General features: G+C 42.5%; 1 protein-coding gene across 2 annotated transcripts in view; it reads left to right on the top strand.

The window, feature by feature from the left end:
* The window catches only part of MAD1L1 (mitotic arrest deficient 1 like 1), a 413,753-nt gene that overhangs the window by 116,286 nt on the left and 269,665 nt on the right, over positions 1 to 27,802 (top strand). For both annotated transcript variants that reach the window (XM_054180345.1, XM_054180346.1), the window contains exon 11: positions 17,038 to 17,182. In XM_054180345.1, the coding sequence (XP_054036320.1) occupies positions 17,038 to 17,182 (145 nt within the window). The remainder of the gene's footprint in view (positions 1 to 17,037; positions 17,183 to 27,802) is intronic.

Raw genomic sequence — 27,802 nt, forward strand, 5'->3', positions numbered from 1 at the left:
TATCTATCTATCTATCTATCTCCCTCCCTGTCTATCTATTAATTTTAAAAGGTAAAATTCCAACCCTACCTTTCAGGATGTTTCCTGCCCAGCAGTTGAAGGTTTTGCTCACCTTCTGCATGAACAATTTTCCATTGTTGCAATAGCTATGTCTGCTTTCATTATGGAGTGAGAAACAGGTGAATACTTTTGCACCCTTTGGGTTAAATGAGGTGTAATTTGGGTATTTTGCTTTGCTGTCCTGATTTAGGCACAAGCATCCTTCCTGTCAGCACAGCACTTTATCTCTTCAAAGGATGTTCAACTAAGTGCCATTATTAGCACGCAGGCAAATGAAACTTATTTGTCCCCAGTGTATTCCCATACCCAGCAGCATCCCAGATATTTGCTTTGTGAATTTCCTTTATCAGAACTCCTAGGTTATCCTCAGCTGCCACAAAACCCTTCAATTGCCTTTCTTTGGCCATCTGGTGGTATTAATTGTGTGGTGGACCTCAGACAAGAATATTCAGCTCAGTTACATTTCTGGCTACTAGTCTGGCAGCAAGTATTATTAGTAGTTATTGTTGTGTATTGATTTGCATTTTCAAGCTGCCTTTCATCGAAGGCCATTAATGAGCCATGTAGTGATTAGTTTCTTTTTCAGCAGCTTCAGCAGAGATTAATGGAAGTGAAGTCGCCACAACCAGCTAGATGTCCCAGAATAGGAGTCCTGGTGTCCTGCTGTGTCCCACTGGCAGGAGGCCTGCTTGGCAGGTTTGGAGTTTGGGCTGATGGTGTGAATTTGGTACGAGTCCGTGGGTGTTCTTGCTTTGGATTGTGCTTGCACTGCTTCCCTGCAATAGTAGATCAGGTGTCTTGAGGTGAGGAATATCGGTGTAGTGTCTGTCCTGTGTGTATATAAGGTCATTGGCTTATGGTTGTAACATAGCTACTCTTCCCATCTTGATGTAGACAAGCTAGGTCACCAGGTCCCAGGTTCTCCAGTCTTCTGAATCTTGTGGCAGATAGAACATGGTGTTCTTCTTGCCTCTGGTGAGAAAGGGGTGTTTGCATAGGAGATTTGCTCAGTACCTTGCTGTGCTGTGTAAGCAAAGAATCCTTCTATCAATTCATACAAGAACTAACCCTGCCTTTTTAAAGGTCATTTCTGTCTCAGTCAGCTCTTAAAGTTCAAGAGGAAATAAACTGCTTAGAGTTGGCATTTTTCAAGTCAAGTGTCAACTTTCCAAGCCCCCAAGCCAGAGAATGCGGAGGAAGGAGAGATTAATGTGAGCTGCTCGCTTGATACAGTGATTGTGCAGAAACATTCCCTCTTTTCTTTCCCCTTTATGGGGCTTTGGAATGAAAGGGAACGTCGTTGAAATATCTCACTTTCTCCTTTTCACTTTGCAATGCAAAAATATCCAAAGCTCTTTAGAAGTGCTTCTTTTCTCATTAGTCCACTGACAGCAAGCAGAGAGTTTGTCAGCTCCAGTGAAGTAGGACACAAGGAACATTTTATGACAATGCCAATACCTAAAAGCTCCTTTAACCACAGAATCTTATTATCCAGTGAGAATAAAATGCACTTTCAGAAAGCAGCTGAAGGGTGAAGTCTCCAAGCAGGTGCTTGCCCTTAACTGCATTGACGCCTTTTCCCATGCAGGAGACAGTGGATCGATAAGGAAATAAACAGGAAGAATGGGCTTTATTAATCAGGTACAATGGAGGCAGCAGGGGAGATGATAATGGAAGGCAGGTGGCAATCGAAGGGCATGCTGAGCATAGACCAACTATTGGCTGCCAAAGTGCTTGTATTGAATGTGGGACATGTAGGCTGTGGAGGGACCGGCACTGCTAATTGAGAGAGCGAGCATCCCAGTTACTCTGTTCCGTTTGGAGTGCCGGTCTTGGCACTTGTGTATTTGTTTTGCTGGCCCATAGATGTTCCCACTGAAGGTTTTCAGCCTAAAAATTTCTTCTGCCCTTCATAAAGGAGTTTGCAAAAATAGACACAGCAGCGGCGTTTTCTTTCTTGCTTTGCTTTAGAAAAGAAAGCGACAAAAACCACCAAAAAAAGAGAGAAACAAACCAAAAACCCCCATGGTATGAGCTGGTTTGTAAAGTGGTAGGTAAATCAACCTTGCCGAGTATCTCTGGGCCCCTCAGTTTAAGAAGGACATCGAGACACCTGAACGTGTCCAGAGAGGGGCAACAAGGCTGGGGAGAGGCCTTGAGCACAGCCCTGTGAGGAGAGGCTGAGGGAGCTGGGGTTGTTTAGCCTGGGGAAGAGGAGGCTCAGGAGGCTACCTGAAAGGTAGTTGTAGCCAGGAAGGGGTTGGTCTCTTCTCCCAGGCAACCAGCACTGGAACAAGGGGACACAATCTCAAGCTGCACCAGGGGAGGTTTAGGCTGGAGGTGAGGAGAAAGTCCTTCACCGAGTGAGTTGTTCGTCATTGGAATGGGCTGCCCAGGGAGGTGGTGGAGTCACTGTCCCTGGAGGTGTTCAAGAGGAGATTGGACGTGGCACTTGGTGCCATGGTCTAGTCATGAGGTGTTGGGTGACAGGTTGGACTCGATGATCTTTGAGGTCTCTTCCAACCTTTGTGATACTCTGTGATACTGTGGTTTCCAGTTGTATGTTCTTTGCCTTCTTGCTTTGCCCAGTCCAGCCATGAATTCTTAATGCAGGACTGCTCTGCCTGCCCATCATACAGAGGAAAATGATGGTGGTGGTGTTTTCAGGGCTGCATTTTCAAATGAATTGAAAATAGGACTAATTTTCTGTTTTTCTCTATATGCAGGTGGCCACTTGATGTGAAATCACACATGGTGGGTTTTGTTGTTTGGTTTTTTATGGTGCCCTTTAGGTATTTACGTGGTTTATGTTTGGTTTCTCTAGATACATATGTAAAAGAAGAGCCTTTTGGAAAACTCAGGTCTTTGTAGTTGTTATTGACACCTGCAGTTGCTGAAAATGAATATTGTGTGTCTGTTAATCAGAGAGAAGATCATAAGCAAATCTCTTCTTGCATGGGAAGCTGATTCTGGGTCCTTTTAATTCCTATTCACACTGTAACAGAAATACGTGAAGACAGGTGCTGTGAAGATTCCTGGCTGATGAGGCAGGGCAAGGTGAGATCAGCCTGATTGTTCTGCTCTGTAACATCTGCTGCTGCTATCCCCCTTTTTTATATCCATTGGACAGCACAGATTATGCACCTCAACCATAGCTTTATATGTGTCTGTGGGACACCTGTGCTCTGCAGCAAACCTGTTCTACTCTTCGGTGCACGCTCCTTTGTCACTGCCCTCAGCAAAGGCTGCATCTTCTGGCTAGCAAAGTCATGATCTAGTTGGAACTGTGCTGGGCAGTGGCCTTTGGCATGCAGCATTGAGCTAAGGGAATGAAGCAGTTCTCTGTGGAATGCTGTATTGGTTTCAAGAGCGGACAGAAATAATTTTCCTCCCAAAGGAAGTAAAATAAAGATGCTCTTGTTGAATTGGAGAGAGATACAGAAATTGTACTGAGAAATATACAGGAAAACACACAATGCATGAATCCTTAACATCTAATGCATATACAGGATACCTGAAACCCCCCAAAAAAACCTTCCCCCAACCAGACTAAACCATAAGCCCTAGAGCTCGTTTTCTCCCCTCCCATGCCTCCCTTGCCTAAGCCAAGACTGTGCACTACAAATTAGGCCAGAGAGCAGACAGGAGGGAGGAAAGAGGGCTAGTTGGTCTTGCTGCCAATTTAAAAAGAGATAGCAGGATTATGGGATGGAATCACAGAATCAGTCCATCTCTGGACCTTTCTGGCCCTCCTGGAGGACTCAGCTCTATGTTTGTTTTTAAACCACAACAAATGCCCTACCTGTTCTAAGCACTGAGAAAACCTGGACACAGCTGTCTTCAAATAAAACAGATAGTTATGGTCTTACCTCTTACATAGTAGGAGATTCTTGGCAGGTTTGGTTGTTAGTTGTCTATTTTTTCATGGGAAGCTTATGGTAGCAGGCTGATCAGCTGGACCCCTGGCTGCCACAGCCAAGAGCTGGCAAACTGCACCTGTGAGAATTGAAAATGATTTCCCAGCTACTAATTTATTGTTCAGAAATTGAATATGGCTAAGGTAGGAGAGAGCCTAAACAATAAAATATTCACCTAAGAGAATGCAACAAAAACATGTAAACTTTAAGTCAGGTGAGATCTGCTGATGTGCATTTTTAATGCACATCCTCTTTGCAAATCTAGAGAAGGGAATTATAAATCAGATCAAAAAAATCAACCTAAGCCAATGAATCAATGCCAGAAGCGTTGGGAAAGTCTAATAAAGGAGCAAATGTGCTCTGATAATTCTCACATTGCCCTGTTTGAAGCTTAAGGATTTCTTGAGCTGAAGGTGATAGCTTTTTGTACTTAATAGCCCGTGATGAATTTTCCTCCATTAATTTGTTTAGTTGTTCTATTGAAAGAGGCAGTGAACAATTGCTCCTTCTTCACCTCCTGCCACTCATGATTTTGCAGACTCACGATGGCTTTTTGTTCTTCTCAGACTGCTGTAGCAGAATATAGTGCAGCTAAACATCTAATTTTCTGCATCAGATCAGTTCTTCCTAGTTACTGAGTACTGGAATCTGACAAGGGCATGAGTGTTTGGGTGGTAAAGATTTATCAGGACTGGTCTTCATTATTCTCCATTAGATGGAGAGGGGAGAAGTGATGCCAGTATCGACAAGTGGGTATTAAAAGGCAGAACGGGAGCAAGAATGATTGCTGTGTTAGATATGTGTGCCCCAGTACCCCTGGGCTGGGAGCTGGGAAGCAGAACTGATCCCAGGTGTGACTGGAGGGTCTGATAGATGCCATCCCTTCCTGGGAATGACACAGTGCTTGGTATTGCTTTGCACTGCGGGGAGCAATGTCTGCAAACAGCATCGGTATCCCACAAGGTAGCTCTCTAGGTGTGCTACCGATTTTGCTACAGAAAAAAAGCTGCCACAAAGGTGGAAAATGGCTGTGTTGCTTCCACATCCCAGGAAAGAGAGAGATGAAGAATGATGAGTCAACCACTGTACCCAAAAATGTCTCATAACCAATTCCCCAGAAAATTGAGGCAGGTTAGTCCAGAGGGAACTTTCATACAATCTAAATTAGTGACTGTTGCATTACGTTGCTGGTGCTGATGTTTGGACTTGGAAAAGAAGAGTTGAGTTCTGCATCCCTCTGGATACAGACATGGTGCTCCAGGTGCAGATGTGATATCACCAGCTGTTTCAAACCCTACAGCTGAGTGTGCAAGGGCTTCTACTGCATTTCAATCCAGTTTAGAACTTCTGGGTTAAAAGCACCACGGAAACAATCTGGATGCTCATGTGATGAGCTGTGGTGCTGCACTGCTGAGAGCAGAAACTCTTCACACCTGTTGAATCCACCCTGGACTACCACCTCTTCCCTCCAACATTCAGTGCTGGCATGTGGAGCTGGTTGATGTGTGATTTGTGATACCAACTGGCTGAAACCAAATTGCGTTGAACAGTGCTGTTCTCCTGTGAACCTGAAAGGAGGTTATAGTGAGGTGGGCTTTGGCTTCTTACAGAATACAGAATATAGAATTAACCAGGTTGGAAGAGACCTTCAAGATCATCAAGTCCAACCTACCACCAAACACCATCTAATCAACTAAACCATGGCACTAAGTGCCTCATCCAGTCTTACTATCCCAGGTAATTAGTGATAGGACAAGAGGAAATGGCTTCAAGTTGCATCAGAGGAGGTTTAGGTTTGGTACTAAGAAAAATTTCTTTCCTGCAAGAGTGGTCATGCATGGGAACAGGCTGCCCAAGGAGGTGGTGGAATCACCAACCCTGGAGATGTTCAAAAAAGCATAGACATGGCACTTCAGGGTATGGTTTAGTGGGCATGGTGCTGCTGAATTGTTGGGTTGACAGCTGGGCTTTCTTAGAGGTCTTTCCCAGCCTAAACGATTCTATGATAGATACAGAAACAAAATGTCTTTGTTGCTATGTCTTTAATTTCCCTATCACAACTTCACCTCAGAATAAAGCATCTGATCTCTCTGCTCATCTAGTGGCTTTAAACCCCGGAACTGCTGCATAAAGGCTATCTACAAGTCCACCTGAGTGGTTTCTGTATGAAGTATTCATTACATAAAGATTGCATAGCATGTAGCATTGTTTTATTAAACATTTAAGAATATTGATGCAGAAGAATTGATGTAACAGGGCTATTAAATGTCACTGTTCTGGCAGTTATCTTTCCACAGTGACAGCTTTATTCTTATTCTCTTTTCCTTTATTTCTTTATTTGCTTGCTTTAGATTGGTTTGAGGATTCTTTAAGCTAATTTGGGGAAGGAAAATTAGAGGAAAGTAGGTCTCCATGCCCTGCAGGTGAGTCCTAATAGTGTCAACAGTCCAGTGGAAGCTTCAAATAGTGGTGTGGATTTCCAGGTGATAATAGGGAAAACAAACATCTACAGAATGTTTTAGGAGTAAGGTCAGCACAATTTCATTAGTAAGTCTGATCTGGACATATCCTTTCCCTGGGGAAAGGAGTGTCTGAGAGCAGTTTGTCTCTGCTCAGCTGCCCAAATACTCCAGCTGAGCAGAGTCAGTGTGCATTTGTGCAGTGTGTCTTGGGCTTATGGATGGGGGGTGGGCTGCAGAGCCCCTGCAAGAGGAATGGCAGATATTCATGGTGTGATAGTCCAGCTTGGAAAGATCCAAGTCTCTTTAGTCTCATTATCTGATACCAGATGGCTGGAGACCAGCTCTTCTCTGCCTTCTAGGTCTGTGTTTGCCTATATACATGCCCAAAATTGATGTATAGGAGAACAAAAAGTAATTTAACTGATGTTTTGGGAGCAGTTTCAGCTAACTCTTTTTTTTTTTTCTGTGTTCTTGCTTTTATGGCTTAGTGTTAGTTTGGGGTTGGCTTTTTATTTCTTTTTCTTTTTCCTTCCAATTTGAAAGTAATATTTGATTCACATGGAAAAGAGGTACCTGGAAGATGATAGCAGAGTTGCATGGTGAAGCTCTTGGAGGGTAGGAAATACCAGAACTGAAGTCACCTGATGCCTCCTTAGTCTAGCTTCCTGTACCATGCAGGATTTGTGTTTCACTTGGTGAGGGTGGTGGATTATGTTGACTTGTCGAGCAGCTGTTCATGATATTCTACAGAAAGAAAATGCATTATTAGTTATTTCTTATGCTAGCTGTGTTATACCAGATGCACTCCAAGGAGAATGTAGCCTTATTTTGGGGATGCTGTTCTGGAATATTTAGAACTTTTTCTTTTGAAACATTTAGCATTACCTAAGGCTTCTTATGTTATAAGTAGCTGCTGTTGATTTCAGCAGTGGTGTCAGCGCTCAGCACTTGAGCTCAGCATGGAGACTACCTAATGACTAAGCCCCAAAGACTACCTTTGAAAAGTTCATGGTATCAGCTAGGAGCTCTGGCATAGGCAAGAATTGGGACCAGGCTTTTTTGGGAGGCTTTCAATTGCCTTAATGTGAGACCATCCTCTTTAAGCAATTTCTGTGCATCATTAATCTTCCAAATTCTGCAGCAAATGAGGCAGAGATCCTGCGGAAAACAGATGCAGTTAGCAGCAAATCCTAATTCGTTATTAGAGCATGGTAGAAAAGGTCATGTTACCATGTCACATTGTTTATGCCCAAAGACATGGTGGCACTTGAGAGATTCATGGCTACAGGTCAGGTTATTTGATCATGGAATTTTTAAGGCCTTTGCAGTCTTAATATGCTTCTGTGTTTTGCATTTAATGATTAGCAGGCGTGTTACAATGCTGTGCTTAGTACGGCTTGGATCATGGCACACTACTTTGACTTGAGTTGAGTCAGAGCAGGTGGGAGGCAGATCTGAGATGAAGTTAAATTGGTGCTTGTGAGAAAGAAAAGCCAAGAACAGCAGTCTGTTGGAGTGCTTGTTATATAGGTAGCTAAGTGACTTTTCAGCCATTCCTTTACTTTTATCTGTGCCAGTGTCCCATGGGTAAGTGCTGGGGGGTAGTACTTAATTGTTTGGGTTTATTTGTTGTCAACAAGTATCTGTTAGGAATTCTTTTCTGAGTCCCTGGTGAAAGCCTAGACAGGTTTTTATCACATAACCTAGAGGGGTTTTCACAGACAAAATCCTGATGCTTTAATGCAGAGCTGTAGCCATGAATTCTAGCGAGAGTCCATTGCTGAATTGTTCTGCAAGAGATCTTTTAGATAGCTGTGTTTCTGTAGGTTCATTTAGGTTGTCATACATTCAGATAGTAAAGGGAAAAAAAGGCAAGTGACTGCACAGTAATATACAATACTCATTTCAATACTCATTCCACTGGAATATGGTAATGCTCATTGGGAATGAGGTCTCATTGGTAAAGGTCATTTGAAACAGATCTGCAGAACCTTCACAAAGCTGTAATGAGTCACGAGTCTGTGAGGGCTCACTTGTTATATGGCAGTGGAGGGTTTAATGTTTTGTTTTTCTCATCTACACACTTTGACCCTCTTTATTTTATTAAGATAAGCTATTATCTAACTGTCAAGAGCTTAGAATTGCAGCAGATTTATTTGTCGACAAGTTGGTTCAGCTCAACTGTTCTCCTACTCCTGTCCCTAATTCAAGCAAATTTTCCTTTTTTCCCACTCTTCTTTTATCACTACTTTATCCTTTAGAGCTTCTCAGCTCTCATACTTCCTGTTTCCAGATGACTTTTCTGCTGTTATGATCAGTGTTGGTATGAATGTATAACAGAAACTGGAAGTATTCTTAGTCACTGGTGATGTTGATGTCACCAATTCTCTGCTTTGTTTCTGGAGAGTTGGGGCTGTTTAAGAAGGACATCAAGACACTTGAATGTGTCCAGAGAAGGGCAACAAGGCTGGTGAGAGGCCTTGAGCACAAGCCCTATGAGGAGAGGCTGAGGGAGCTGGGGTTGTTTGGTTGTTTAGCCTGGAGAAGAGGAGGCTCAGGGGAGACCTCATTGCCCTCTACAATTACCTGAAAGGTGGTTGTAGCCAGGAAGGGGTTGGTCTCTTCTCCCAGGCAACCAGCACCAGAAGAAGGGGACACAGTCTCAAGCTGCACCAGGGGAAGTTTAGGCTGGAGGTGAGGAGAAAGTTCTTCACCGAGCGAGTTGTTCGTCATTAGAATGTGCTGTCCAGGGAGGTGGTGGAGTCACCATCCCTGGAGGTGTGCAAGAGGGGATTGGATGTGGCACTTGGTGCCATGGTCTAGTCATGAGGTGTTGGGTGACAGGTTGGACTTGATGATCCTTGAGGTCTCTTCCAACCTTAGTGATACTGTGGACAGCTGCCTGGAGGCAGAATTCTTGCTGAATGTACAGTATTGATGGGAGACTTTTTACGATGCATGTACTGCTGGATTGGGTGGAGGGACTCCACAGTGCCCTCATCTCGTTTCCACTTTTGACTGCACGAGAAATTGAAATCCTTGAATTGTGTATTTGGGGCTGAGTGGAGTCAGTAAGGAAGGACAGAGTTGGAGGGTTCATCTTTCTAGTGAGGGAGAAGCAGAAGACAACTGGTACAAAAAAAGAGTGAGAAGCTTTGACTTTCTTCACCGTGTTTCAGCACGGCCGTGAGTTCTCCCAGCCCACGAGTGTAATTACGGATTGGTTACTGATGGGGCCAACTGCATTATTCATTATGGTTCAGATTGAAATGAAATCATGGAGGACAATTTTCTGTCTCACACTTCAAGGTCAGATGAGGGTATTTATTATTCCCTCTCTGTTTATCTGTGAATGCAAATTGAATTTAGTGATTCAAATTGATGAAATGTTAGAAATATAAAACTCATCAGAGCTGACATGAAGAGAAATTACTGGGTAGAGCTGGCCAGTGACTTCACCATCCCATATACAGGCCTCTGCTTTGATTAGTAATTATTTCAATCTTTTGAGTTTTCTCATTCCCAGTTTTGTTTCAGTTGTTGTCATTTTTTGTTTTCAAGGAAAAAAAAAAAAAGTGTAATAACCCTTTGAAGCATTTAGAATTGGAATGAGATGATGTAAATAAAGCCAGCTGCAGAGAGGATGCTTGGATCCTGGCTGGAGGAAAAGGCTTTCTTTCAAAATTCCTCCTGGAGTTGTTTTTTTTTCATTGGCAGGGGTGGTTGGGGGGGGAGCTTGTTTGTTTGTTTTCCTCCCTCCTGTGACAGTTCCCTTTCTCCAGTATTTTGCTTCCTTGCTGAGGAGCAAAATGAATGTTCCAAGCTGACACGGGATGTGACGGGGAAGGGAGCACCCATTTGCCATCTTTCAGCACCGAAGCTCCAGGTGTTTCCTTACCGACATACCTCCTACAGGCTGACCTTCCTCACCAGCCAGGGTTGTTGGAAGAGCGGAAAACAGGACCTGCAAAGGGGACCAGATGAGCATGACTCTCTCATTGAGATAATCGGAGTGGAGATGCTCTCCTCACAACTCAGTCTGATGCATTTTGAACAATTTGGTGAACATCTTGGCTCAGTTTGGTGTATCGAGCTGTGGTCAGGAGGCATTGCTGTAGTCCTGTTCCCTGCAGTGCTGGAATGACACTTGAAACTGGTACAGGGAGGTGGGGGGATTATTCTTATCTCAGAGTGGGAGTGGAAAATCCTTATCAGTGAGTGCTCTTTAAAAATAGGCAGTCCTCCATAATTGCCAAATGCCACATACAAAATAATGATACAGAGATAGATGATACATGCTGTGCAGGCTATATGCTGTGTTAGTAATCACAGAGGACTGTTGGGTTTAACTCCTGCTCTTTAATTACTTGCATTTTATTAAGAACATTCAGTATTTGCTTCTCTACCAAGCACTGCAAAGGGAATTGGTTTGCTCAGGATGTGTCTGACTTGTTGATTCAGAAGAGAGTCATGAGCATTTGGATGTACTGAAAGCCCTTAATAGATTGGCCTACATAAGCTATTATAAATCACTTGGTGCATTTAACTATCAGCCTGATTTCTCCTCTAGCCAGTTTTACCGAAGACAGCAGCATTTCCAAGTTAGTAAGCATACAACAAGCAATGTGGGTTCAGTGGCTTTTAAATACCAGTAAAAGTTTTATTTACCACCTAAATGCCTTCAGTAGAGGCTTTGCCCTGATGAACATTTCAAGTCTGGAGGCTTAGGAAAAGGATATTTATGCCGAAGTTCTCTCACCCTTGAAATATTTTACATCCCAGAATTAAGTGAGGGATACATTTGACAAGCTGTTCATGTTTCAACTTAAAACCAAATCAAACCACAGAAGTCTCTCATTTATTAATTAAGATATTGCATTCGTTCTCGTCTTGATGGTGGATGTGAAAAACATGTTTATTAGCGTGACAGTAAAGCTGACGTCAAGTGGCTGATTAAATACCTGCTCAGCTAGAGCCTCACTGGCCCTTGCATTCTGATCCTGGTTTTGGCAGTGTGCCTGGGTTTGGTTCCTTCGGGTTATTGGGGTCAGCAAGGCCACGCGTGTTGCAGCCAGTGCGTTGACTCCGTAATGAAAGGTAGCAGAGGGGGCCTGATGTGAATTTCTTTGAGTAAATCCTATCTCCTGCCAGTCAATTATGGCTGTTGTACTGGGGCTGGGGCATCAAATTTGTGTTATTTCTGTTCTGTAACTGTTCACTTGGAAGGAACAGCGTTTCTGAGCCTGATACTTATGTTGCTAGCTGGAGAGTAAAATTAAATAGTCTCGATGATAAAATGTATTTTCAGTGTACCATCAAAGCTCCAAACACCTGTCTGCTTCTCACCCATTTCATCTGTCCACACTAGTAAAATAATTCTCTTTATATTGTTCCTTCATTATAGATTCAGTATTCCTTGTATGTAGAGCAGCAGCATGATGTATGAACTGCTTATCTTTGAGTGATTTGTGATTTATGGAAGCCTGATGATGGGGAGTTATATAAAAGGTCTTTGAGAGAATACAAAGTGTGAACTGAGAGAAAGTTTGCAGATGTTTGCAGAGGATTTTGGGGAAGATAAATAGCAGAAGAAAGCTTCCTGCTCACTTTTCCTGCTGAGTCTCTATAGACTGTTTTGTGTAGTATTTTCTGTAGCAGTGTTTTGTTTGACTCTCCACAAAGCAAAGTTAAAGCCTGGAATAAAATACAGCCCATGTGATAACTTCCACTAAAGATGTTAATGTTTTGCATCACTGAATGTAGAAGCAAATAAGAGCTAAGAGGGAGATGCTGTCCTCCACAGACCCCACTTGTACACCTTGCAGTAGCAGCACAGTGCTTGAGAGCTGGGATGGATCCTGCTGCCTCAGGTACCTTCACAGTCCTGGATGTGAAGAAGCAATGAAGCAGAATAAGATGCCAAACAATCTGATGTTAATAAGAGTTAGCACCCAGACCTTTGACTTTGGAGCTGAAATACTTGTAGCACCAAACCCATCTCCTCCTTCCTGATGTTTGTTTTTCTGGTTTACCTGCCTTTAATTTATGAGCTTAGGCAGCTCCAGTCTGCAGCAGTGTTCTCAGAGCTCCCATCTGTCTTTTCAGCAGTAGTTTATAATAGATCTTTTTCTCTTTTTCTTTTCAACATAAGATGGAAGTTTTTCTGGTTTTACAACCCCACCTTTTCTTTCCCGTGTCCAGTCCCCCAGACTATTATTTGTCATTATCTTCTCCCTTCACTCTTCCATTTTTAATTCCCATCCCTAATGGTGGTAGCTTTGTTGAGGCAGGTTAGGCAGAGGCTGAAGGGGGAAGAGGCCACAAATTGGAGGTTGGAAGGAGCCTTGAGGGAAGGGCACAGACAGAAGTGTTCTGCTGCTCTCCTTTGAACAACATGAAGGCATGCTGGAGCTACCCTGTTGCTACTTAGGCCCTCATGCTGGCTTCTAAAACCCAGGAGAGAAGAATTGGAATGAAAAATAACGTTTTTGTTCAATTTTTGCTCTCTATGTATCACTTTCCAGTGTGGTTTATATATTTGTGTATGCAGTCTATAAATGTCTTGGTATATTGAGAAGGCTGCAATTTGTAAAGCCTCAGGAATGGGTGTGCTTTGCTTGCTTCATCCAAATGTCTCGCTACAAAACAATTCCCCTTGCTTCTTTTTTGCCTCATTAGCTCGTGTGCTAACCTTTTTGTTTTGGACTCTGGCATGAGGATGTTGATAGCTGCAGCATGTCTCTTTTTTTTTTTGCTGGTGTATTTGTGCAACAGCACTGTCATTGTGTTTTCCCTCTGTGCATCTTCAGTGTTCTTCCCATCCACGCTGTCTGGTTTTTGGTGCTTTCTCTTTGATATGATCCTAGTTTCTGACAGTTGGCCCTGGTATGTGCAAGTGTCTCATCTCTTCCCGAGTTGCAACATGACCTAGACAGTGTTCCTCTTCTAATTGTCTCTCTGCTGCTGTGGACCTCTTGTTTTCCTCTCAGTTGAGATACAGACTGGTTCTGGCATGCTGTTTGCTTCCTCTGTTTTTTTCCCCCCAGTGCCTCTGAGGTGGGAACTTGGCTACTGAAAGGATGGGATGCTTAAAATAATGTTTCATGGATCATTGAGAGTGGGGGCAAATTATCAGCTGCCTTTGTAATGTTTTTAAAGGAGATTATTAAAATGTATCTTACAGCTTCAGTATTCACTCTCTGCTGTCATTGTTCTCAGTGTTTCAAAGAACATTCTGGAAAATGAAGTTTTATCATTAAGATTGCATTAAAGTGGATTATAGAAGAGCAGAGCAGAATATGAAGAGTCTCAATAGCTCAGAACAGTAAGATGCTGGCATGTCATTCACTGAGCTGTGGAACAAGGGACATTAATAGGCTGATAAACAGAAATGACTTTTTCTCTTTGCTTTGAACTTGCCAAGATTTTTTTTTTTAAATGCCAGTTTTTCTTTAGGTTTATATTGGACACAGAACTTTAGGGCCAATTTTACTTTTTGAATGCTCATTTTGAGGGAGCAGTTACGTTTTTCAAAGCCATAGGTGCCATCAGCGTGGAAGAAGAGTGCCCACGTCTGACTTTAACAACATTTGCTGCTGGGTGCCTACTTTCAAATCCTGTTTTGTCTCAAGAAGGTCTATAACTGTCTTTTGGGATTGTTGGTTGTTTTTTTTTTCTCACAGAGACAGTTTATGTTGAGTTTGGTGCAGTTTCTGGAAGAATTATCAATAAGTCCTAAGAGAGGATGAAAGGCTCTCAATAATTTGCTTTGGTGTGATGCAGAGAGTAGTAAGGAAGTTGGATTTCATGGTTCCTGTAGCAAGGAAACCTATGGTAACAGAGTCAGTCCAGGGAGCTTGAGTATTGCCTCTGCTCTCATAGACATCTCTGGTAGTTAAATTTTATGTGCATTAACATCACATTTGCTCTGAGGCTGAAATCTAAACAGATGGTGCTGTTCTTTCCAAACACCATGGCATGGCTGAGGAAATTGCCTATTTGTCTCTCTTTGAAGCAGTCACTTGCCAACCTAGTTCAAGAGGTGTGTATGAGGCTGAATGTCTGTGCTCTCCAGGAGATGTGAGACTCAAATGCTTTTCATTATTTCAAGAAGGAGACCTAGCACGTACCTCATTTTCCTTTGTGAATGTCAGCTCAATCATAATCCATCAGTCCACTCAGCATTTCTAGAAATAGGTCACAATATTGGGAGATAAGGAAAAGAAAGATTTCTCCCACTGTCCTATCCAAAAGTTTTGCAATAATAAAATGTGAGATTCTGGCTGGTTTGTAGTATTTAATCTCTGCAATTATTTTCTTCTATTCTGACACTAATCAGGATAAGTTTCCTTGATAGAAAACAGTATTTGCAGTAAGGTTTCTGTAATGTGATTTAGTTGATTCTAACACAGTTGATGAGGTTTTTGTACTCATATTTACCTGATGCTTAAAAAAGAGTATAGTTGAACAAACTCTGATGAATCTTAAGTGAATAGCTGAGGTTTCCTGGTCTCATTCTACCCTGTACTGACCTGTAGCAGACTTGGTAGCCTGACAGGTATGCAGTGACATAAAGTCTGGTGTAGCACAAGCCCCGTGGAGAAGGGGGATAAGTGTTTTAAGTCAAGGATTTGGGGAGACATGGTGTGATGAGTCTTGCTGTCCCATTTTAAGATGTCATCCGAGTTGTGTCCATCTACTGGTAATGGCTGTCAGCCTGAATGGCCCCTGAAGGGATGTTTAAGGTGTAGGACGTCGTATTAGAGAGTGAGCAGCTGAGGTGTGAGCACAGTGCACAGCTATAGTGTGCCAAGAGGTAACCCTCTAACAAAAGGATGGGCTGGAGGGCAGTGGTGGGTAGCTTTAAAGTTTGGCAGCTGTAGCTTCTGAATGATGTAGGGTTTGTACACTGCAAGTAATGTCTTCTTGGCTGTCTGTCTGGTAGAGTTTTTGCATTGTTCAGTATTTCTATTAAGTGTCCATGAGAATGAATTTGAGATGCTTGCTGAGGTGGGGATGGGAAAGGGAGTATCCAGTTTAAGGCTGATGCTGCTTTTGTGTTCCATCACCACAGATACTGCTCTCAGGCACAGGTTCCCTGTTTAACCTATTAATTAAAAGAGAAGCAAGGAAGTAATGGTGCACTGATAATGAAATTATCCATTTTCAAATGCAGATTTGAAGCCCTCTTGATGAACTTTCCCATCTGAATACAGCAATGGAGAGAGTGTCTCACAGACCCTGATTATTAAATTGGTCTGTGAATGGTTCCAAATTGAACTGGACCTTTAAACAGGCTTCTAGTTCATCCAGTGTTTTAAACTAGATGTTTTTCTTCAAGGAGGAGGGTTTTGAGGTAAAAGGACAGCTGTTTGGGGATTTTGGTGAATTCCTTCAGCAATTTCCCAAGTACAATTTGGTGACCTGGCAGTGCAGGATGTACTTGATTCATGCTAAGAGTGTCTTGTAAGACAGCTCTCCCTTTCAGATCTGTCTAAATGGTACCTTAGCAATAGTGCTATTTTCTTGGGAAGCATTTTTAGTTATTTTATTTTAATTATAATGGTAAAGACTATTCCTCTGTAGCACTTGGAAATGTCCCAATGTTGTTTCAGCATCAGAGAAGCAAAGATCATCTGTTCCTGAGTAAGCTAGAGAATCTGGTTTTGATCTTTCTCGCTCGCTTGAGGGTTTTGGACTTGTGTGTAATAATTTTGTGGTTTTTTCATGTCCCACTCACTCTGTCAATACTCAGAGCTAGTGCAGGCCTGGATAAACTTGTCAAATTATGAACTGACTCATAACAGTCACAAGGATTATTTCACTCTTCTGTTACTGATCAAGTACTTTGCCAGCGTACTTGATCTGTGATGAGACGCTCGTTGTGTGCCTTGGAACAGCTGTCCATTCCTGTCCCAGCAGTAGACTGAGTGTCTGAAGGGCATGCATGAAGAACTTCTCTAGGAATGCATGGATAATTGTGCATCCCCACACCATGCTGCACAGAGAGCTGAGAAGAAAAGGGACCAAGCTATTCTGGCTTAATTGAGAATCGTGTCCATATTGCGAAAGGAGTGCTAATCACCTGGCCTCAGAAGACATTTCTCTTCCAATATAGGTTGCTGGCAAGAGCCATGTGCAGGTGGTGGCTATAATTACTTGCTGAGTATTATCTGTCTGTCAAAGCTGATCACATTAAACCTGAGCTTTACTTCTACTTTGTTAAAAAACCCATGAAAAGATGCAGTGGAACCCAAGATCGTGTATTTGTTGAAAACAAGGCATCTTCTCAAAGGCAAACTGGTTGATTTTGAAATAGATATGCAATTATTTAAATGCTTTGTATACATGTAATTCCTGTAATTGACTGGTGCTGAGCAAGAAGGCTGTCACTGAGATGCTTCTTCTCTCTTGTCTTTTTTTCTGGAAACAGCTAATAATGAGTCTGCAGCTCCTCAGTTTCCAGCGGTGCAGCCGTAAGATGAAGTGGCACCAGCCCCGGTGTCCTGGCATCGTGGTGTTGCTTCTCCTCTCGGGCTTTTCTGATCTGACTAAGAGGCAGAGGTCAGGTTCTCACAGGTCTGTCTTATCTCTCTTAGTGCACGAATACTGGAGAAGGCCCGGCAGCAGCTGCAGGAGGAAATGCTACGGATTCAGGGCCAGCTCTTGGATGAGAAGAAGAAACGTGAGCAGCATGAAGCGCTGGTCAGGCGGCTGCAGAAACGTGTGCTGCTGCTCACCAAGGTGGGTTTCCAGATCGTGTTTGAAGAGCCTGTAAGCTTATTTCTTTCCTCCAGGTGCACTCCTTGTTATTTCTTCTTTGTTCACCTCTGTAACTGGTGCTGCCGAGGTGCTCTGGAGGTCTTTGCTGGGTGTGTGCTGTAAGAGATATGAAACTTGGCTTTAGGACTGCATTAGAATAAAAGTGCTAGCACATCCTAGGGTTTTGCTTGTGTTTCCCCCCTGGGGGGCCCCGTGCTATGTTGGAGCTACGTGACTTGGTCTCAGGCTTGGCATTTGTGCAAGGGCAGAGAATTGAATCATGTTGTCACTGGAGCGTTTTGAGCCACTGAAGGGAATTTATAATGGCTTTGGCTGCATCGCCTCCTTCCCTAAAGAGAACAAAACGACGGCACCTTGTCAACTGTTCCTGTGGAAAAACAATTTACAGAGAGTAAGAGATTCGCCTTCCTCTTACACTGGAAGTCTGTTCCAACGTAATGGCAGGCAGTAGACCAGTAAATTGAAAATGCTTTTTAAGATTCTTTCTATAGGATATATCAAAGAGGTCTGCATTATCCTGCATCAGGTATGCTCTCGTGATGAAATTCTATACAATAATTTTGAAGTCTGTAGAGCATTGAAAACTTTATATTAAATTCTGAGGCTGCTCTTCCCCCAAAGGGAATAATAAGTCTGCAGTCAGAATGATAGCTACTTCACTTTCCAAGAGTACTCCTTACAAAACTTCACTCATCTGAGCAATCTCACTGATGTTAAAAAGCTGCTCACGTAAATAAGCTGCTGTGTGTGCATAAGGTCAGACTCACTCAGGGTGAGAGGGAGGCAGGCACATCGCTCCATGCAGGGAGAAAAGATGCTGGTATGGGAGCATCTGAGCAAGAGGGAAGAGAGCTGTTGTGTTGCTTGTGCTGTAGGCTTTCATTTTCGGTGTCACCTAAAGCATTTTGATCAATTTTAATTGTGCTGCACCCCATTCTATGTTATTCCATGTCATTGTTAAGCCAAAGAAGCTGTGATATATGGTACTATAAGCAGAGCTTCTTGAAGCATGAAGCAGCCACTTTACAAGAGGATATTCTATCAGATCTTCTGGCTACAGAATTTGATGCCACAGAGTGTCACATACATGTGAAGAGAAAAATGACAGCAGTTCTTTCTGCTTCATGCTGAGGTAGGCACTGCAATCAGGGTGGATGGACCAAACTCTCTCCATGGAAACAGAAAAAGCTTCTCATCTCCTCAGTATTTCTAATACTCCCAGCAGCAGACAGACCTCCACAGTGTTCTAGTTTGGCAGTGGCACAGCTGGATAGGAGACGGGTGGATACTGAACCTGTTAAATATCCTTCCTTTACAGCCTTCTCAGCTGTCTAGCATTGCACTGGGCCACTCAGCCCTGAAGGAAGTTTCTCAGATGGTTTCTGAACTATTCCCTTTGTTAACTTATTTCCAGTGCTCAGCAGAAACGTGTTTTGTGGTAGAGTACAAAATATCATTACTTTTCTCTAAGTGCTGGACAAAAAGCCAGCAGTACTTTGTCAGCTAATGAATTGTACCCTAATTTATATAGAAAGGCAGAGCCTTTGCTTTGTTTGCTGTCCTCCCTCTGAAGAGGAGTAGAAGGTAAGTTAGAAATATTCTTCATCAGACCATGGCAAATAAACTCAATGTGCTCAACCATTCCTCAACTGACCTGTTTTAAAGGAATAAAGACTTTGCTGCTCTCTGAAAATTTATATTCCACCCAGAGAATGCTCAGGGTCCTTTGTGAGGAATGTGCATTATGGTACTTGGGCAATCTATCCTTGGTACTGTTCCTCTCACTGGTTGCTCTTCTCATGCAAAATCAGGAGGAGGAATTTCATTTAATTAAAAAAGTATGATTTTGTGATTTAAAATGAGATTGAGCAAATATATTGCCTGTTAAAAATAATTATTTTACATTGAAAGCATATCACCTAGAATGGTGTTTAATCATCTAATTAGTGGCATCAGTAGCACAGTGTGCTTCTATGTAATTTGAGAAAGGAAAAGATGAGCTCTCTCTATTGAATCTTTGTCTTGTTAAATAAGAGACTGTGAAAATCTAATTTGGGGGAGACTATTATATATATGATTGACTTGCTATTGCTTTTGATAGTGTGATTTCTGCATTTGTGTACATTTGACCCTCTAGTAGAGCAGTGAATCTGGGCAAATAAGGATTGAAAGGCATCAGATGTCTTTGATGGTCCAAGTTTAATGCAGTAATAGCTATCCCTTCTCTGGGCTCAGATTGTAACCTGGAAGTCTCATGCCTTTAATATGGTTGGTGTAAAAAGATCAATACCAAATGATAAGCTGTTCTTCATTTGATAACACCAGTACCTATTATTTTAGTAGTAAATGTAGTCTCTTCAGGAGCAACTTGTTTTGCTGCTCTGATTCCTTATGAGTTTAGTTGCAGAACTATTGAATTTTTTTCCTCAAGATTCAAGCAGTACTGTCAGGCTGTCACAGACTGCCTGTCTCTCTTCTTCAGCCTTGTTCATTTTCTGCTTGCCACAGTCTCTGGCTTTTCTTGGTTGCCTTCATATTTCCATTTCAGTACATTCAACTTCTCCCTCCATTGCTTGCTCCCTTACATCATTTGCATCTTTTGGGCTTTTTTGACCTTTCATGGGCCTTTCCAGTTGGTTTACTGTTTGGAGTTGGTACAATTGTCAGTCTTGGATAGCTTGATAATTCACTCCAAATCTCTCTTCCCTGGCAGAATTGAAGAGCAGCATTCTCGAGTCTTGGCCGTACTAGTGCAGTGGTCCAGCCCAATCAGTTCTGCCTCTGACAGTAGGCTGGCATAGGAGCTGCATCCTGGTTACTCTTGTTGATAAACTGCTGTTTAGAATGTGTTAGTTGATTGCTTTCTCCCATATGTCCTTGTAAATCAGGGCAGTACTTAAGTTTTCTGATCTACATGTTTTCAGTGAAACATAAGACTAGATTTGGACACCCTAGAGGCTTTCAGACATTGATGGCTTGAAGTTACCTCCTGGAGGGTCACTCTATTCACTTAAGGTGATGAAAAAGAAATTGATGTTTGAAGGGATGTGTTCACTTGCTCTTCTAGAAATCCACTTGGCTGGATTTGCTGTCTGTTGTGCTGTCTTTTTGCCTCAGCTTTGCTCAGAGTTTTAAGGAGATTTTTAATCTTTGCTTTGTTACCTGAGGTACTTCTGATACAGCAGCAGTGGGAGATACCCAAAATGCTGAGGAAAGACCTAGTCCACCTCTGCCCTTTTTCCTGTTTGATTTACTGGTGTATTAGCTTTGAATGCCATGTTTAGCTACACAGGTTTGTATTTGACTTTTGTGTTATCCTTAAGCCTGTATTTCTTTTTCTGAGAGCTTTGCACACAGTTCCTGGTCTTCGTTTATGAAGTAGGCTTATTAAAACCAGTCAATTCTGCTACTGAAGGGCTAAAATTTGGATCTCTAAGGAACTTTTATATTACATGGAGGTCTCCCAAAATGAAAAACCATTCTGAAAATCCTTATATGAGTCCAGGCAGCTGATTGAGTCAGTATTTAGAGGAAAGCAAGCTCTGGTCTGTTTGTTTCAGGAGGGCAGCTTTCAGAAGGCACAAATGAACCTTGCACAGGAGAAGTAAGATTAGAGTAAAGCAATAAAGGCAAACTGAAGAATTCCCAAAGCCCTCTGATGTGGAAGGCCAAAAGTTTGCTTGCATGGATCTTTTTAGTGTGGTCACCTCATCTTCTCCTGGTGTGATTTGACCTGGTTGGAATCAGCCCTTAGCTATATTTGTTTTTTGGGTGCTGTTGGGGTTCAGATCTGCCAGATTCTTCTCCTGCATGCATGCAGTTCAATGACTTCCTAAAACACTTACTACTTCTGTGCACAGAGCTGGTGGACGTGACTGCATAAAGTTGCAAAGTGAGAAGGAACCAGCCTGCTGCACATGCAGTGGACTTGACCAGAAGCCAAACACCCTCCTCGGCTGCAGCTGATGCATGATCCTTCACACGAAGCTTTTGCCTATTTGCGTATGCAAGAACTCAAAATGCGAAGTCCAGTTTCATTTACTTCTTACAGCTTGTCCCAAATGAGTCCAATTTGCTTCTCAACTTGGTAGGCTTTGTGCATGTAGACTGTCCTAATTGCATCCCTTGCTCTTGTATAAGGCATAACACAGCAAATGAATTGAGCTGATTGTACTGGATGTTGTTGTGCCGTGCTTATTTCCCGTCTATGCAGTCGTCTGCCTTTGGGTACTCCCCAGCCCGCAGAAGAGGCTGAAAAATTCCATTTTGTTTCCTGAGCATTCAACCAGATCACATGATCTGATAAGAAATCTGTTTCTATTGAGACGTAATTTAGGCCATCACCATAAAAGCTGGAGATTAAACAAGTATTGATTAACCAGCTCCATCTGACTCTGTTCGTACCACATGTTCCTGGAGGTATCTTCGCAAGAGTCGGTGCAAAAGTATCTAAGCGACTCCCAGAGCCGAGAGTGGCAGAAATGCATCAGAAATGGGCCTGGGTAATTAAACTGTTCATTAAGCATGGCAGATGCAGAGTTCATGACTTGATTTGCCATCTGCTTTGTTTTGTAATCAGTAAAGATTTGAAATAATGCTGATGGTTGCTCTGTCGTATCGGGTCTGCATTGTTGGGCGTTCTTTTGAGGAGATGGATGATTTTTAAAGCATGAGGAAGGATCTTAAAGTTGGAGGGTTTCATCAAAGAAGATGAATTAACCCTTTTTCTTATGTGTGTAAAAACCTGGCTTTAAATACTAGCAATAAAACAAACACTGTCAAACAGATTCCTTATAACAGACCTTCTTTGAAGTATTGCACCCCAGGCTCTGCATCCAGGTAGCAGTGGTGGCTTGGGGCAGAACTGGGTGTGTTGTGGACAGCATAAAATGCTTTATGGCTCCATGTGCATCACTGAAGCAGCACAACTACTGGTGCATCACCTGCTGAGCTGCCATTCCTCATGCATTTGTTATCTGCTGTCAGCCTGACTTGCCAATCCTTTTGCTCTGCTCATCGTGTTTCCCCTTCACATTTTTGTAAACCCCTAGAAGTTCTCTTCCTTCTTACACACCTGCATATAAATACATTAGAAAGTGATCCCACTGCTCCCTTTTCTGTGATCCAGCAAGGCAAATTTTCTCAGGTGAGGAGGTACCTACAAGATCATCCAGCATGCTTAGGAAGAGGGAAGACAAGGCATTCTGTGTTTGAAAGAGCCTCAACAGCCTTTTAGATTGAGCACAGTTCCCTTTAATTTCAGCATGATTATATTAATCAGTTAAATAAATTCAGAGAAAAGGGGATTGGTGGTAGTTATGGGCAGAGGGAGAAGATAGGAAGGGAAGAGGGAAGATCATTAACTGCTGTGGGACAGAGAGAAAGCAGTAATTGCTGCCTGCAGAGTACAGGGGGCTTGAATAGGTCTCTGCTGAATTGTAATTTCTACTATCCAGTAACTTCATGAATTTTAATTCCCAGACTCCTCTTGTCGGGTGCTTTTTTAAAAGGATGAGGACTAACAGGTCAGAGATGAGGGAGATGCTTTCATGTAGCAGCTTTTCTGCAAGCTTCATGTTCATGGTTTACACAGGAGTGTCGGGGTTGTTGAATAAACTGTGCTAAGCTTTGCGAGGAGGAAAGTGGGATTTGGGGGTTTGATGACTTCTGCTGCAGACATTTTCTGTTGGGGTTGAGAAAATACATTTTGTGTTTGCTTTTGTTGGCCTCTAACAACCTTGTGCTTATGAGGTGAAGGTGCTTCAGGGAAAGAGAGGATTTTTATTTTAACACTAGATTTAAACCTTTTTCTTTTTTTCCTTCTGTCCAACCCAGATTTGTTGTGGTTTTTCCAAGTAACTTCTTCCAGTATTTCCTATGTCATGTTTTAGTCCTGATCCACCAAACCACCTTCTGGACCTCAGGCAGCTGCCTTCCAAATGTAACAGCGTCGGAGGTAATTTGCTGCACCACTCTTTGCCTCCAGTGGATGCTCTGCAAGGAGATTCTGCAAATATTTATTCTGACAGCACTTTCCCTGTCTGTTGGGTTTTTAAAGTGTTTGTCACTGGTCTACTTCACCTTTCTTAGTTATCTTCCAGTCTGCATTGTAAGGACTGTTAAACCCTGCTCTGACCTTTCGTATGTAACAGCCTCCTAGGATCTATTGACCTGATTTCAAATACCTCTAGGTCTCAGAGTTTGAGAGTGATTTTTTCCTCCTTTGTCTGCACCCACTAATTTGTCTGCTTCTGGGTTTTATTCAGCTCGTAATGGAATGGTCTGACCCTAGTTTTCATGGAAGTTGCCACAGAAAACAGAAAATAACAAATATAGATTTTTGTCAGCCTCACTGCTTTCCACAAGTCACTCATCTCAGCAGCTATAGAAACATGGCAGTGCTGGTGCTTCAGCCTGCCTTCCTCACGAACCAGTCATAGCATTTAATGAAACAGTTCCATCTGCGGTGCTTGCTCTGCCCTTTCTGTAGCGTGCTGAGCAGAGTCCCACAATACCCTAACAGCAAGTTTTGCAGAGGTTTGTACAATGACTAACTTTGTGCTGATTTATACTTGGTGCTTCGTTAGATTCATTGCAAGATCTTATTTTGCATGCTTGACATTTAAGAAAACATTGTTTGGAATGTGTTATTTATTTTGAGACCTTTATTAAGCAACCTTAGTCTAAGAGTTTAATTGTTACTGATAGCTAAGAGTATAATTACCTCAGTAAAATATCATGACTATATTAAGCAAATGGAAATTGTCTTCCAGAACAGAGTGAGTACAAGCCATTTTCCTCTGAAACAGGCTGTTCCACGAGGCCAGCTAAGATCATTCACTAAGACAATTGCAGAATTTCTCTGCAACGAATGAATAAGGAGAGCTGAAATCGTTGGGCTTGGAGGAGAGGCTGTCTGTAGCAGTTCTGAAGCAGTGCACAAAGGCTATTTGGGAGGAGGAAGTAGCTTTAAACCAGAAAACATTCAAGGTCCTCAAGTGAGATCTGCAGGTTTATGAGAGGCAGGAGAAATGCATGTTTTCTGACACGGGCTCCCGGATGAGCAGATGCTTGGCTTTACTTGATTTTCCTTCTTTGACACTAGATTCTTTGCTTTGCCTGATTTGGCCATAGGTTTGCTGCTCACTCTTTTACTAAATGAAGAAAGTAGCCTAGTTGTTGAATTCTCACTTTCTTCTCCTCCTCCAAACCAACTTTTCAAAAGCTGACTTTCTGACTTGTCAGTCTGCATTTGTTGGAAGGATCTCTGGAGCTGAGATGTCTGAGCTCATTCACTGGTTGTGGGCACTGCAGATGTTTGGACTTCCCTGTGCCTTCATGTATTCCACCGGATCCTCACCAGTGAGATCTTCTACCCTTGATTTGGTGTTGCCCTAATTCTTCATGGCTAGTGGATAAATTTGCCTTTTCACTGACTTTGGGTATTCAACTTCTTTGTGTACCTGTATGGGTATCTATAGGAATTTGTCCCGCAGAGGCATGAAGGTGATATGCTTTGTTAGAGCAGAGCTTGGTCACTTGAGGGCTTTTGACATGGAAATGGTGAATGTTAGCTTCAAATGACCAGCCTGGAGGCAGGAGATGAATTGACTCGTGGGCCTTTGCTTCCCTTTTCCTCTTAGAAGTATGAAAGAGCTCATAAAAATTATCTTAGTAAGTTTATGGGAATCAGTTCTGTGTAATTCTTTCTCTTGCCTTTTTATGTAGGTAGTAAACCTTGCAATGATAAAAATACAGAGTTCCTTGCTCCCTTTGTGTCTGACGCTTTTGAGGTGGAGGCGTAAGGACAGCCTCTGTGCTCTTATTGATGTTATGTCTGACAGTTTATATTTAAGCAAAGATTTAGAGGGCTTAAAAAAGAAAATGATAACAATTCAGAATATGCAGCAAAGTTATGTGTTGTTTTATGAGGTGTTTTTGAAGGGCTATCGAAATGTGATCTTTTCCCCTCCAGAATACTGACTGGATTCTGCTTTGTTCTACCATCACTAGGTATTAATACTCAATCCTAAGAGGTGAGATGATGAAAATTAGAAATATGCCCATAAAAGAATTTATTTGACCTTCAGTTCTCATATTTCTCTGAGAGAAAAGGTTGTAGGACTTCTAAAGGTAAAATATTCAATAAAAAGAAATTAGGTTAATCCAATGTTATGGCTGAGAATTTAAACTCACCCAGGTCAGGTAATTCAAAGTTATAGTTCCCTTGATGCGTGTGCTGTAACATTTATTCCTTAGCTCCTCAGCCCTGAATTATGAAGGATGGTTGAGTGGATATGGCAGGGAAGCAAGCAGGAAGATATATGGGAGGAGTGAGGGGATTACTGTTCTGGGAAGCTGGGTGGAACAAGCCTCACTTCTGCACATTGCAGGCAAGGGAAGGGCAAACAGTGTGAGGTAGCTGGGCATGGGCTTGGGCAGCATCCAAGGAGAGGGCAAGAGACTTAGGATCTTTCATCAAGAGGCTTTTAAATACCAGCTAGAATAGGCTGCACAAAAAGGTTTTTTTTTCATTTCTTTGTTCCTCAAATACTTGGGGTTTGAAGGCATGAATATCTTTGCCTCTTAGAGTGGTGGTGCTGCCACAAGAACTGCAGCTTTGAATCTCTGACTTTTCTCTGTTTTAATTCTCAGCCATAAAACTGGATTAACTGAGTTTGCTTCAAGTTGAAGAGGATAGGAGAGAGAGATAATTAAGTAATTGCACAGTAGCTTATTTCAACATGTGATGTGAGCCTCTGGTAAGAACAGCTGCACTACTCAGACACCAGTCACTCAGAGCGTCCTTTCAAATGAAGACCCAAAAATCTTTATGAAACTGAAGGACTGTCTGGGGAATTGAGGAGGTTTGGATTGCTCCTGGCACATTATCTTGCAGCACTATTTTGTTCAGTGTGTGTTTACAGCATCTCAGGTCAAGCATTGCTTGAATTTATTGCTGAATATATTAGAAGTCAAATGAATTTTTTTTCTAAGTGTTGTGGGAATGGTCTTTGAGCTATGATTTGTTGCCTCGAGGAAAAATTAACTGCTCCCTACTTTATGAGCGTGTTTGCTTAGGTGGCATTTCAGAGACAACAACATTGGTTAATAAAAAGTACAGGAGTTTTGAAGAATTGGTCTGTTTTCAGTTGTGAGTTCTGATTGATGCCATGAGATTATGATATTAGTTCCTCAATATATGGACCACCTGCTGGGTTTTTTTCAGTGTTGTGTGGGACATCTAGATCAAGAACTGTGAAGAAGCATTAGCCATAAATTTTCCTGTTTGTGTGGAAGCAATTTGGGACAGTGGGGGAACTGAGGCTTAATTTTCTCTCTGTATGAATCGGAGCCCTAGGATTTCCCCAGACATATCACTACCTTTATTGAAGTCAGAAATTTGGAAGAGGATTAGTAAGTAAATGAAGTGTGAGCATGAGAGAGGAAAAGAAGAGATGCTTTTTACATCAAGATAATCCTTAACTTCCTACCTGTCAGGAGGAGGACTATTTTCCTGAGATGCTTGTGATTTGTTCAGGTTGTATGCAGGAAGAACCTACAACCCTATGGGACATCCAGGTGGCATTTTAAGTGTAGGGAAGCTTTGTTTAAATATGTCTGCCTGCAGGTGTGTCTGAATCTCCTTCTGTTCATTGGGTAATGAAGAGAAAAGATTGAGGATTCCAAAGCTGTCCCTTTGCCACTGTGTTGGGTCTGTAGGAAGTGCAATGTGCTTTATTCCAGTGCTCTGCTATCCCAAGTATAGGCTCCCATATGCAGCACTGAGAAGCAGGACACTGCACCCTACTTGGTTTTCTGGTCAGTGTGATTTTTGGATGTTACAAGAATGTGTGTAAGGAATTGAGGCAAAGGGGTTGAAGTACAAATGATTGAAAGGGGGAACATTTTTAAACTGATCACTTTGCTGCAAGTGTTTGAAAAGGTTTGTGCTGATCTCATGCCAGGGAGCTGCAAACACCTGGAGGGCCAGGTTTGACATCAACGGCAAATGTATTTCAGAGACAGGCTTGCATTCAGCTAATTCACTTTGGCAGCCCACATTGCTACTGCAAGACCTGTTGTTCTGCTGCAGCTGAATACTCTTCCCCCCTCTACCCTTTGCTCACCCAAGATGTGAGTACAGCTTCCTCCATTCACTTTCTTCACCATCCTCATGGCACTCTGATGCTCATGTTCTCCTGTCCCATGTGCATGGAAGGAGCTGTGAAAACTAAATATAGAAATATTTGGGTGACAGGACTCAAGGCTCACTGTCCTTGTGTGCATTTGCAGGAGAGATTCAGATTACAACAAGCAGCAGGTTCTAGGTAGAGCTTCGGGCTACCTGACTGCAAAGCACATCGGTTTGGAGGTGAATGTCCAGTGTGCCTGAAGCCTCATGGGCTCAACCTTCAGTGAACAATGCCTTCATGTTCCTCTGTGGGACAATGCCAAGAACTCATTCCCCTTTCAGGGAGAGTGGATTCTCACTCCATTTCCCCCTCTGAGCAGCAGAAGCTTCCTCCCACTGTGAGATGGTCCTGCACCCTTTCTTCTGTGCCTCAGATGGGAGACATC

This window comes from Dryobates pubescens, chromosome 4 (assembly GCF_014839835.1).
Source record: "Dryobates pubescens isolate bDryPub1 chromosome 4, bDryPub1.pri, whole genome shotgun sequence".
Taxonomy (NCBI): Eukaryota; Metazoa; Chordata; class Aves; order Piciformes; family Picidae; genus Dryobates; species Dryobates pubescens.